Source organism: Delphinus delphis, chromosome 11 (genome assembly GCF_949987515.2).
Source record: "Delphinus delphis chromosome 11, mDelDel1.2, whole genome shotgun sequence".
Taxonomy (NCBI): Eukaryota; Metazoa; Chordata; class Mammalia; order Artiodactyla; family Delphinidae; genus Delphinus; species Delphinus delphis.
Window position 1 is genome coordinate 77,995,813 of NC_082693.1, and position 13,410 is coordinate 78,009,222.

A 13,410-nucleotide genomic window follows, 5' to 3' on the forward strand; every position below is an offset into this window, starting at 1 on the left:
TTTGGATGATAGCATCTCTAGGCTATCAGCATCTCTCGCACAGACTTTTGGGTCCACTTATTTATTTATCTAATTAATTTTTCATCCAGTTTTATTGAGGTATAACGGACATATAACACTGTATAAGTTTTAAGGTGTACAGCATAATGATTTGATTTACATATATCATGAAATGATTACCACAGTGGGCTTAGTGAACATTTATCGTCTCATATAAATGCAACATTAAAGAAGTGGAAAAAATTTTTTTCTTCCTTATGATGAGAATTCTTAAGATTTACTCTTAACAAGCTTTATTTATAACATACAGCAGTGTTAATTATCTTTATCTTGTTGTACATTACATCCCTAGTTCTTATTTATCTTATAACTGGAAGTTTGTGCCTTTTGATTATTTTCAGTAATTCCCTCTCCCCCCACCCCCTCCCTTTGATGTAGTCCCATTTGTTTACTTTTGCTTTTGTTTCCCTTGCCTGAGGAGACATATCCAAAAAAAACTGCTAAGACCAATGTCAGAGAGTATACTGCCTATGTTTTCTTCTAGAAGTTTTATGGTTTCAGGTCTTACATTTAAGTCGTTAATCCATTTTGAGCTTATTTTTGTATGTAGTGTGGTTTTTTTTTTTTTTTTTAACATCTTTATTGGGGTATAATTGCTTTACAATGGTGTGTTAGTTTCTGCTTTATAACAAAGTGAATCAGTTATACATATACATATGTTCCCATTGTAGTGTGGTTTTGAGGTCCAGTTTCTAATTCTCTACAGTAGCAAGCAGAGCCATTCTTTGCAGTTCCCATATATGTGTGTGAACGGGGAGTTCCTTAAAAATAGAAGTAGTAAAACTTAAAGTTAACCCTCTTATTCTCTAAGCCTGAATGGCTCTCTCTGCCCACAAAGAAAATTGTTGTGTTCTGTGCCAGTTATGAGAGATGCCAAGTGAATCCAGCTTTTCTTCCAATAATTGGGTTTTAATTTCAACACTGGACATAGGTCTGTCTATCTCATTCTAGGAAAAGAAAACATCAATGACACAAGATCTATTTTAAAAATGACGGCAGAAGAGAAACATTCTCATAAAAACCTACGGGAAAATATTCTTCCTAAAATAGGCACTACATTTATTAGAACAAAAACTTGGAATATATGTGCTTCATGTTTTCAAAAGATGAAATTGCTTCTACTAAGCAGGCCATGGTAATGAGAGAACTGGCCAGAATTAGAAAGTCCCAGAAAATTAAATAAACCATAGCTAAAATGAGATGTTTGGAATCTGTAAATAATATTCTTGATACCAAAGAAAATCAGAATGCACTTTCAGTGAGCAGTAAAATTTGGAGGACTGACCGTGGAGGTCCAATGGAAGAATAATAGATATTCTGAAAGAGGAAAACAGAATAAGTGGTTTAGACCAGTGGTATAATAAAATATGTGAGTTTGGAGATTGAGCAGTATAACTGAGTTCAAGCCAAAGGTAATGATTTCAGTTTTTAAGGCTGAGCAGATGTTTTAGGATGTTCTTCTCCAAGTCAAGGAATATAGGGGAGGGGCAGATGCAACACCTTGATTTCTACTTTGATAGCAATATCTATTTTCTTTTTATGTTTGTATGCATGACATATCTTTGCACAAAGAAAAAAATTTTTTATACTTCAACAGACAAATATGCAGCAGTATTTTCTTCCAATTTTATAGTTTCATGGTTTAGATTTAATATTTTAATCCATATGGAATTTCTTTTGGTGTAGGGTTTAGATTAAAAATCAGGGGTTTTTCCTGTAAAAATTTTAATCAACTGTCTTGGTAACATTTAAAGAGTAATCTCTTTGTTACTTATTATTATTTTTTTTTGTGGTACACGGGCCTCTCACTGTTGTGGCCTTTCCCGTTGTGGAGCACAGGCTCCAGACACGCAGGCTCAGCGGCCATGGCTCACGGGTACAGCCGCTCCGCGGCATGTGGGATCTTCCCGGACTGGGGCACGAACCCGTGTCCCCTGCATCGGCAGGCGGACTCTCAACCACTGTGCCACCAGGGAAGCCCACGTTACTTATTTTTAATGCTACCTTTTCACATTGGTGATTCTACTAATAATGCTTATAAATCACAATGAAGATATTTCATGAATTTTCATGTTCTATATAAAAAAAATCAAAATATATGGGAATAACTGCTAAAAAGACAAAGCTAATTTGATAGAAACATAGTAATATTAAGAGTTTAATGTACTACTTTAAAAAGAAAGAAATAAAAAGGACACAGAAAATGTACATAATATAACTAATAAGATTAATTTAATATATATAGCCAATTGAGACTAAATACCCTTTAAAGCACTTATTTAATTTAAAAGTGTAATATTTAAGCTGCAAAATAAAGCTCAATATATCACCTAGACTAAAATTTGTAAGGACCACATTCTCTTACAGTACAATAAAACTGAAATTTTATAACAAAATAAATTGCTGGCATATATAATTATATAATTTTATAACAATAAATTACTGCCATATATAATTGTATATAATTATAGTATATAAAAAAGAAATTTAAAACTATAGAGCGTTTTGAAAATCATGCTAATGAGAAGCCCACATATCAAATGTACTCAAAGCAGCAGTTAAAGACAAATTTTAGCTTTAGAAGCTCCTGTTACTTACTAAATGAGAAAAATAAAATCAAATGAACTTTGATTGGGCTTGAGAAATTGGAAAAATAACAAAATAAATCTAAGAAAGCAGAAAGAAGAAATAAATAAAAGTTGGAATTAATTTTAAGTTGGTTTTAAAATAGTCCAATTGGCTAGGGTTAGTTCTTTGAATATATGAATAAATGAGGCAATTTTCTGGCCAGCAAAATAAGAAAAAGTGAAATGTAAGTAATCCAAAGAGAAAATAGTCATAAATTTGGAAGTTGTTAAATATTAGATAACAGTATATGTAGTTTAATATGAATAAATTTGAAAATCTAATCTGAAGTCATGATTATCTGGAAAATTTTAAATTATAAGAATTTATTGAAGCAGTAAAAAAATTTGGAAAGCTCAAAAACTTTTTAAGCCTAGTTCCTTCATAGGAACAAATAATTTTGTTTTACATAAAGCTACTTCAGAGCATGGTTATAGTTTCCTAGTAAATTTATCACAGCAGGCTCTGATAACAGTTTTGTAAAAAGAGAATAAAAAAATAGAAAATTAGAGATCAACTTTATTTAGAAGTATATAGAATAAAAATAAAACACTAGCTTATAAATTTAGCAGTGAGAATATAGATTTTGTTCTCAATATAAATATAGTAGGAAATCTAAATATAATTATCATTAGTAGTCCAAGGAGTCTTTTATAGGTGCTAAAAAGTCATGTGGTGATGTTCAGCAGCAATTTCTGGCAAATTAGGATTAAAAGATTTTCTGTTAAAATATGCAGTACAACAAAGAAACCTGTTGTTCCTTCTATCATTTAAAATTGTTCTGAAAGTTCTTGGCAGCACATTAAAATAAGAAATAGAAATTAGGATTAGAATTTATGTGATTATCACATAATACATAAATGTTTATCTCAAAAATGTTTATCAAGTGAAATCCACAGTGAAGTACTCTGAAAATAGAGAGGAAAGATTGATATCTGCAAATAATTATTACTTTTTTTAACTTAAGTTAATTAACTGAAAACTATCAGAGTTAATAATAGAATTCCATAGGATGGGTAGATGCAAAATCAACGCTTTGCTGTATCAACTAGAAAATATAATGGAAAAATGATCCCATTTCTGTGAACTACAGGATTAAGTTTATCAGGAATTGTGAGGGGATTTAGGCTAATATAAAGAAGACCAAACATCTTTACTAAGAGGTATGAAAAAAAATGACTTGAATAAATGGAGAGACATAGTACATTACTTGATAAGCAGATGGAATATTGTGAAGATTTCTGTTATTCTCAAATTAATTTGTTGGTTTAATGCAATTCCAGTCAGATTAGTTTGTATGGAATGGGCTAGAGTAATGAAAAATATTTTAAAAATAAAAAAGCATGAATGAGAGCCTTGTGCTGTCAGATAAAGAATAACAGATTTGTGTTTGTGAAATAATAGGCAGACAGTCATTGGAACTCAATGTTTTGGGTCAGAAGCAGGCAGTGATATAGGTAATCAAAACAATAAGTCATGAAATCAAAGATCAATAATGATGATTACATAAAAATTTAGAAGTACTGTTTTTCATAATACACCATAAACAAAATAAAAAGCAGTCGGAACTAGGAGGAAGCAGTCTATGAAGAGGTTGAGGAGTGGAGGAGTTTATTCAGTGGATGAGAGTTCTGCAGAGCATGGAGGAGAATGCTGAGAGGGCTGGGAAGATGGTGGCCCAAGTGTACACCCATGACCTCCTCTCCTTCCCACCTGTTTCTGGAATAGCAGCAATAAAAGCATTCTGGTGGGGTGGGAGAGAGAGGAGGTAGAGAAGAGACAAGCTGGTTGGAAAACAGCAGGCAACTAAGTTGTGTCAGGATGCAATTAGCAGAGCAGAGGATAGATTCCCAAGTCCCCGGTGATCAGTGGTCCAAGCTTTGTAGTTCAGGCAGACAAAACATTTGCCAAAATGAATGCCAACTAACTGAGAGACTCTTGGAATTGCTGCAGCTTGGCTGGAGTCCCAACCAAGCACAGGATCCAGGATCATCTTTATCAAAATCGAAGTGAGAGGCTGACCACTACTGGGACCAAAATGAGTTTGGGACCCCAGCCCCTGGAACTAGCTACCAGATTCACCTGGTCATTTCCTTCACCTTGTGTTAATATGACTTTACATTTTATTTAATTTAAGCTTTTGGATCCCATTTATCATGTTATAGCAGGGTGGTGTTGTACCTAGCAAGTACTTACCAGAGGAAATATAGATTTTAGGAAATATATAAATTTCAAGGAAAATAGGTAGTAAGTACCAATAGAGGGAGGGATAATAAGCGACCTTACAGTATTCGGAGAAGGGGACAGGTTACCACAGAGGTCGATGGCAGATTAAAAAAAACAAGGTTGAGAATCCTTACAGGTGATTGGGGGGAAGGGAGAACATTTAGTACTGTCCGCCCTTGGCATCCACTCTGCATCCAGGCATTCAGCCAACCATGGATCGGAAATATTCGAAAAAAAAGTTCCAAAAAGTAAAACTTGAATTTGCTGCACTCCCATCAACTATGTACATAGCATTTACATTGTATTTACAACTATTTATATAGAATTTACATTGTATTTAATTTATTTATTCCAAAGAAATTCAGGCTAAATGCTTTCATGATTAAAAGGTATCATTCTTTTTTTAAAATATCTTTATTGGAGTATAATTTCTTTACAATGTTGTGTTAGTTTCTGCTGTATAACAAACTGAATCAGCTATATGTATGCATATATCCCCATATACCCTCCCTCTTGCATCTCCCTCCCACCCTCCTTATCTTATCCCTCTAGGTGGTCACAGAGCAGGGAGCTGATCTCCCTGTGCTATGCGCTGCTTCCCATCAGCTATCTCTTTTACATTTGGTAGTGTATATATGTCCATGCCACTCTCTCACTTCATCCCAGCTTACCCTTCCTCCTCCCCGTGTCCTCAAGTCCATTCTCTATGTCTGCATCTTTATTCCTGTCCTCCACTTAGGTTCTTCAGAACCTTTTTTTTTTAATTTTAGATTTCATATATATGTATTAGCATACAGTGTTTGTTTTTCTCTTTCTGATTTACTTCACTCTGTATGAGAGACTCAAGATCCATCCACCTCACTACAAATAACTTCGTTTCTTTTTATGGCTGAGTAATACCCATTGTATATATGTGCCACATCTTCTTTAGCCATTCATCTGTCAATGGACACTTAGGTTGCTTCCATGTCCTGGCTGTTCTAAATAGTGCTGCAGTGAACACTGTGGTACATGATTCTTTTTGAATTATGTTTTTCTCAGGGTATATGCCCGGTAGTGGGATTGCTGGGTCATACGGTAGTTCTATTTTTAGATTTTTAAGGAACCTCCATACTGTTCTCCGTAGTAGCTGTAACAATTTACATTCCTACCAACAGTGCAAGAGGGTTCCCTTTTCTCCACCCCCTCTCCAGCATTTATCGTTTGTAGATTTATTGATGATGGCCAATCTGACCAGTGTGAGATGATACCTCATTGTAGTTTTGATTTGCATTTCTCTAATGATTAGTGATGTTGAGTATCCTTTCATGTGTTTGTTAGCAATCTGTATATCTTCTTTAGAGAAACGTCTGTTTAGGTCTTTTGCCCATTTTTGGATTGGGTTTTTGTTTTTTTTGATATTGAGCTGCATGGGCTGCTTGTATATTCTGGAGATTAATCCTTTGTCAGTTACTTCATTGGCAAATGTTTTCTCCCATTTGGAAGGTTATCTTTTCACCTTGTTTATGGTTTCCTTTGATGTGCAAAAGCTTTTAAGTTTCATTAGGTCCCGTTTGTTTATTACTGTTTCTATTTCCATTTCTCTAGGAGGTGGGTCAAAAAGGATCTTGCTGTGATGTATGTCATAGAGTGTTCTGCCTATGTTTTCCTCTAAGAGTTTTATAGTGTCTGGCCTTACATTTAGGTCTTTAATCCATTTTGAGTTTATTTTTGTGTATGGAGTTAGGGAGTGTTCTAATTTCATTCTTTTACATGTAGCTGTCCAGTTTTCCCAGCACCACTTATTGAAGAGGCTGTCTTTTCTCTCTTGTATATTCTTGCCTCCTTTATCAAAGATAAGATGACCATATGTGCATGGGTTTATCTCTGGGCTTTCTATCCTGTTCCATTGATCTATATTTCTCTTTCTGTGCCAGTGCCATACTGTCTTGATTACGGTAGCTTTGAAGTATAGTCTGAAGTCCAGGAGCCTGATTCCTCCAGCTCTGTTTTTCTTTCTCAAGATTGCTTTGGCTGTTCGGGGTCTTTTGTGTTTCCATACAAATTGTGAAATTTTTTGTTCTAATTCTGTGAAAAATGCCATTGGTAGTTTGATAGGGATGGCCCTGAATCTGTAGATTGCTTTGGGTAGTATAGTCATTTTCACAACATTGATTCTTCCAATCCAAGAACATGTATCATCTGTTTGTATCATCTTTAATTTCTTTAATCAGTGTCTTAACAGTTTTCTGCATACAGGTCTTTTGTCTCCTTAGGTAGGTTTATTCCTAGATACTTTATTCTTTTTGTTGCAATGGTAAATGGGAGAGTTTCCTTAATTTCCCTTTCAGATTTTTCATCATTAATGTATAGGAGTGCCAGAGATTTCTGTGCATTAATTTTGTATCCTGCTACTTTACCAAATTCATTGATTAGCTCTAGTAGTTTTCTGGTAGCATCTTTAGGATTCCCTATGTGTAGTGTCGTGTAATCTGCAAACAGTGACAGCTTTACTTCATCTTTTCCAATTTGGATTCCTTTTATTTCTTTTTCTTCTGTGACTGCTGTGGCTAAAACTTCCAAAACTATGTTTAATAATAGTGGTGAGAGTGGGCAATCTTGTCTTGTTCCTGATCTTAGTGGAAATGGTTTCAGTTTTTCACCATTGAGAATGATATTGGCTGTGGGTTTGTCATACATGGCCTTATTATGTTGAGGTAAGTTCCCTCTATGCCTACTTTCTGTGGGGTTTTTATCGTAAATGGGTGTTGAATTTTGTCAAAAGCCTTTTCTGTATCTATTGAGATTATCATATGGTTTTTCTCCTTCAATTTGTTAATATGGTGTATCACATCCATTGATTTGCATATATTGAAGAATCCTTGCATTCCTGGGATTAATCCTGTTTGATCATGGTGTATGATCCTTTTAATGTACTGTTGGATTCTGTTTGCTAGTGTTTTGTTGAGGATTTTGGCATCTATGTTTATCAGTGATATTGGCCTGTAGTTTCATTTTTTTGTGACACCTTTGTCTGGTTTTGGTATCAGGGTGATGGTGACCTCGTAGAATGAGTTTGGGAGTGTTCCTCCCTCTGCAATATTTTGGAAGAGTTTGAGAAGGATGGGTGTCAGCTCTTCTCTAGATGTTTGATGGAATTTGCCTGTGAAGCCATCTGGTCCTGGGCTTTTGTTTGTTGGAAGATTTTTAATCACATTTTCAGTTTCATTGCTTTATGATTGGTCTGTTTATATTTTCTATTTCTTCCTGGTTCAGTCTCAGAAGGTTGTACTTTTCTAAGAATTTGTCCATTTCTTCCAGGTTGTCCATTTTATTGGCATATAGTTGCTTGTAGTAATCTCTCATGATCCTTTGTATTTCTGCAGTGTCAGTTGTTACCTCTCCTTTTTCATTTCTAATTCTGTTGATTTGAGTCTTTTTCCTTTTCATCTTGATGAGTCTGGCTAATGGTTTATCAATTTTTTGATCTTCTCAAAGAACCAGCTTTTAGTTTTATTGATCTTTGCTATTGTTTCCTTAATTTCTTTTTCATTTATTTCTGATCTGATCTATATGATTTCTTTCCTTCTGCTAACTCTGGGGGGTTTTTTGTTCTTCTTTCTCTAATTGCTTTAGCTATAAGGTTAGGTTGTGTATTTGAGGTGTTTCTTGTTTCTTGAAGTAGGATTGTATTGCTATAAACTACCCTCTTAGACTGCTTTTGCTGCATCCCGTAGGTTTTGGGTCATTGTGTTTTCATTGTCATTTGTTTCTAGGTATTTTTTGTTTTCCTCTTTGATTTCTTGAGTGATCTCTTGGTTATTTAGTAGTGTATTGTTTAGCGAGCCTCCGTGTGTTTGTATTTTTTACACCTTTTTTCCTGTAATTGATATCTAGTCTCATAGCGTTGTGGTCAAACAATTTGAATTTTCTTAAATTTACCAAGGCTTGATTTGTGACCTAAGATATGAACTATCATGGAGAATGTTCCATGAGCACTTGAGAAGAAAGTGTATTCTATTGTTTTTCCATGGACTGTCCTATAAATATCAATTAAGTCCATCTTGTTTAATGTGTCATTTAAAGCTTGTGTTTCCTTATTTATTTTCATTTTGGATGATCAGTCCATTGGTGAAAGTGAGGTGTTAAAGTCCCCTACTATGGTTGAGTTACTGTCCATTTCCCCTTTTATGATGGCTATTAGCGTTTGCCTTATGTATTGAGGTGCTTCTTCGTTGGGTGCATAAGTATTTACAATTGTTATATCTTCTTCTTGGATTGATCCCATGATCATTATGTAGTGTCCTTCTTTGTCTCTTGTAATAGTCTTTATTTTAAAGTCTGTTTTGTCTGATATGAGAATTGCTACTCCAGCTTTCTTTTGATTTTCATTTGCGTAGAATATCTTTTTCCATCCCCTCACTTCCAGTCTGTATGTGTCCCTAGGTCTGAAGTGGGTCTCTTGTAGACAGCATATATACGGGTCTTGTTTTTGTATCCATTCAGCCTGTCTATGTCTTTTATTTATTTATTTATTTATTTTATTTTCGGTACGCGGGCCTCTCACTGTTGTGGCCTCTCCCATTGCGGAGCACAGGCTCCGGATGTGCAGGCTCAGCAGCCATGGCTCACGGGCCGAGCCGCTCTGCGGCATGTGGGATCTTCCCGGACCGGGGCACAAACCCGTGTCCCCTGCATCGGCAGGCGGACTCTCAATCACTGCGCCACCAGGGAAGCCCTGTCTATGTCTTTTGGTTGGAGCATTTATTCCATTTACATTTAAGGTAATTATTAATATATATGTTCCTGTTACCATTTTCTTAATTGTTTTGGGTTTGTTATTGTAGGTCTTTGCCTTCTCTTGTGTTTCCTGCCTAGAGAAGTTCCTGTAGCATTTGTTGTAAAGCTGGTTTGGTGGTGCTGAATTCTCTTAGCTTTTGCTTGTCTGTAAAGGTTTTAATTTCTCCGTCAAATCTGAATGAGATCTTTGCTGGGTAGAGTAATCTTGGTTGTAGGTTTTTCCCTTTCATCACTTTAAATATGTCCTGCCAGTCCCTTCTGGCTTGCAGAGTTTCTGCTGAAAGATCAGCAGTTAACCTTATGGGGATTCCCTTGTATGTTATTTGTTGCTTTTCCCTTGCTGCTTTTAATATTTTTTCTTTGTATTTAATTTTTGATAGTTTGATTAATATGTGTCTTGGTGTGTTTCTCCTGGATTTATCCTGTATGCGACTCTCTGCACTTCCTGGATTTGATTGACTATTTCCTTTCCCATATTAGGGAAGTTTTCAACTATAATTTCCTCAAATATGTTCTCAGTCCCTTTCTTTTCCTCCTCTTCTTCTGGGACCCGTATAATTTGAATGTTGGTGCATTTAATATTTGCCCAGGGGTCTCTGAGACTGCCCTCAATTCTTTTCATTCATTCTTCTTTCTTCTGCTCTGTGGTAGTTATTTCTACTATTTTATCTTCCAGGTCACTTATTCGTTCTTCTGCCTCAGTTATTCTGCTATTGATTCCTTCTAGAGAATTTTTAACTTCATTTATTGTGTTGTTCATCATTGTTTGTTTGCTCTTTAGTTCTTCTAGGTCCTTGTTAAATGTTTCTTGTATTTTCCCCATTCTACTTCCAAGATTTTGAATCATCTTTACTATCATTACTCTGAATTCTTTTTCAGGTAGACTGCCTATTTCCTCTTCATTTGTTTGGTCTGGTGGGTTTTTACTTTGCTCCTTCATCTGCTACATATTTCTTTGTCTTCTCATTTTGCTTAACTTACTCTGTGTTTGGGGTCTCCTTTTCACAGGCTGCAGGTTCGTAGTTCCCATTGTTTTTGGTGTCTTCCCCCAGCGGGTAAGGTTATTTCAGTGGGTTGTGTAGGCTTCCTGGTAGAGGGTACTGGTGCCTGTGTTCTGGTGAATGAGGCTGGATCTTGTGTTTCTGGTGTCAGGACCGCGTCCGGTGGTGTGTTTTGGGGTGTCTGTGAACTTAGTATGATTTTAGGCAGCCTCTCTGCTAATGGGTGGGTTTGTGTTCCTGTCTTGCTAGTTGTTTGGCATGGGCTGTCCAGCACTGGAGCTTGCTGGCCATTGAGTGGAGCTGGGTCTTAGCACTGAGATGGAGGTCCCCGGGAGAGCTCTCACCAGTTGATAGTATGTGGGGCTGGGAGGTCTCTGGTGGTCCAGTGTACTGAACTCGGCTCTCCCACCTCATAGGCGCAGGCCTGACACCTGGCCAGGGCATCAGAGCCCTGTCAGCCACAAGGCTCAGTAGAAAAGGGAGAAAGAAAAGAAAGAAAAAATAAAATAAAATAAATAAAGTTATTAATGTAAAAAAAAAAAGAAAAATATTATTAAAATAAAAAGATTTAAAAAGTAAGTTTAAAAAAAGAAGAGCGTAACTATACCAATAAGCAAATCCACCAATGATAACAAATGCTAAAAACTGTACTAAGATGAACATAAAAATCAGAAACTAGTCAGTCACATACAGCAACCCCAAGTCTACAGTTGCTCCCAGAATCCACTGCCTCAGTTTGGGGATGGTTCATTTTCTATTCAGGTATTCCACAGATACAGGGTCCATCAAGTTGATTGTGGAGATTTAATCTGCTGCTCCTGAGGCTGCTGGGAGAGATTTCCCTTTCTCTTCTTTGTTCGCACAGCTCCTGGGGTTCAGCTTTGGATTTGGCCCCGCCTCTGCATGTAGGTCGTCTTCTGGCGTGGGTTCGCGCCCAGACAGGAGGGTGTTAAAGGAGCAGCTGATTAGGGAGCTCCACCCAGGCCAGGGGGGTAGAGGGGTATGGAATGTGGGATGAGCCTGTGGCGGCAGAGGCCAGCGTGACGTTGCAACAGCCTGAGGCGTGCCGTGTGTTCTCCCTGGGAAGTTGTCCCTGGATCACGGGACACTGGCAGTGGCGGGCTGCACAGGCTCCCGGGAGGGGAGGTGGGGACAGTGACCTGTGCTTGCACAAAGGATTCTTGGTGGCGGCAGCAGCAGCCTTAGCATTTCATGCCCATCTCTGGGGTCCACGCTGATAGCCGCGGCTTGCACCCATCTCTGAAGCTCTTTTATGCCGTGCTTTGAATCTCCTCTCCTCACACACTCAGAAACAATGGTCTGTTGCCTCTTAGGCAGTTCCAGACTTTTTCCTGGACTCCCTCCCTGCCAATTGTGGCGCACTAGCCCCCTTCAGGCTGTGTTTACGCAGCCAACCCCAGTCCTCTCCCTGGGATCTGACCTCTGAAGCCTACGTTGTATTTTAAATAATCTAGAGATGATTTAAAGTATATAGGAGGATGTGTGTAGGTTATATGAAAGTACTGTGCCATTTTATATAAAAGACTTGAGCATCCTTGGCTTTTGGTATCTGAGGGGGTCCTGGAACCAAGCCCCTGCAGTTACCAAGGGATGAATGTAGTCTAAATAGATAGATCTAAAATGCTTAACTCTTGTTAATATCCAGAAGTTGATAGTGGCTGGGAGCTTGCACTTGATGGAACTAAAAGGACTGAAGTCTGTTGGAAGCAAAGTAGTTTGTCTAGGGTCACTCTTATGTAGTTATTTTCTCAGTTTTAAAGGGGAGTGTTCACGTTTTAGTTTCAGTTCAATTCTATTCCTCCTAGATCATACTTCAGCTCTCATCACATTTTTATGGTGTGATTTACATTTTGCTCTTTTGAGAGACTAGCTATTCGTTGACGACCAGGAGTATCATAGTCTCATTTATGCGTGGGACATAACCAATTTTGGGTATTCTAGCATAATTTCAGTGGCAATACTCATTAAAGGTTTATTACTTTGGGGTAGTTTTATAAATTCTTGTAGATCCTTTTAACTGACTTTATCTTTTTGTATTAGGAGGAATGAGTCCCTACTTGGAATAAAAAAAAAGAAACATAAGGACAATACTTTGTGTAAAAAGGTCATCAAACCTATGAAGAAGTTCAAAGCTGCAGTAGTGGAGATTTTAGGAGTAAGTTTCATATAAATTTTGAATTTTAAGTTAATGAACTTAAGAGATGCATGCATCTAGAGATGGTTGGCTGTACTATAATTTAGTATAATGTGAAACAGAAGAGAATACCAACAATCATAATTTTATAATTATGCAATATATTTTAATTCTTATCACAAGGATATTTTTATAACCATTTTTTTTGTCTACAGGGGTATTTCTTTTACTTTTGTTAATAATTTTAATTGAGGGACATAAAGAAACCACTATTTTAATGTGAAAAGATAAGCATTAGAGTACAAGTAAATTATAGTATTGTGTTAAGATTTTAAGTTGGATTTGTAACATTTTTGTTATCTCCCATGTTAAGACTACAGAAGTGAAGCCCAGACAGAGAGCTAAAAAAAAGGAAACTCTAAGAGAATTTTTGAATAAGAATCCTTTTATTTCTGAAATGGCGGAGCAAGAAAGGTATTGATTGATTAATTAATTAAATTTTTACTTGAGGGTTACTATGTGTTGTGCATTATTTTAGGCACCAGGGATACATTGGTAGAGTAG

At 36.7% G+C, this 13,410-nt stretch overlaps 1 protein-coding gene across 1 annotated transcript in view; it reads left to right on the top strand.

Annotated features, from left to right (window-relative positions):
• The window catches only part of LOC132433968 (cilia- and flagella-associated protein 54), a 216,771-nt gene that overhangs the window by 108,718 nt on the left and 94,643 nt on the right, over window positions 1–13,410 (top strand). Inside the window, exons 30-31 of the mRNA XM_060025420.1 lie at window positions 12,753–12,867; window positions 13,220–13,320. Of these exons, the coding sequence (XP_059881403.1) occupies window positions 12,753–12,867; window positions 13,220–13,320 (216 nt within the window). The remainder of the gene's footprint in view (window positions 1–12,752; window positions 12,868–13,219; window positions 13,321–13,410) is intronic.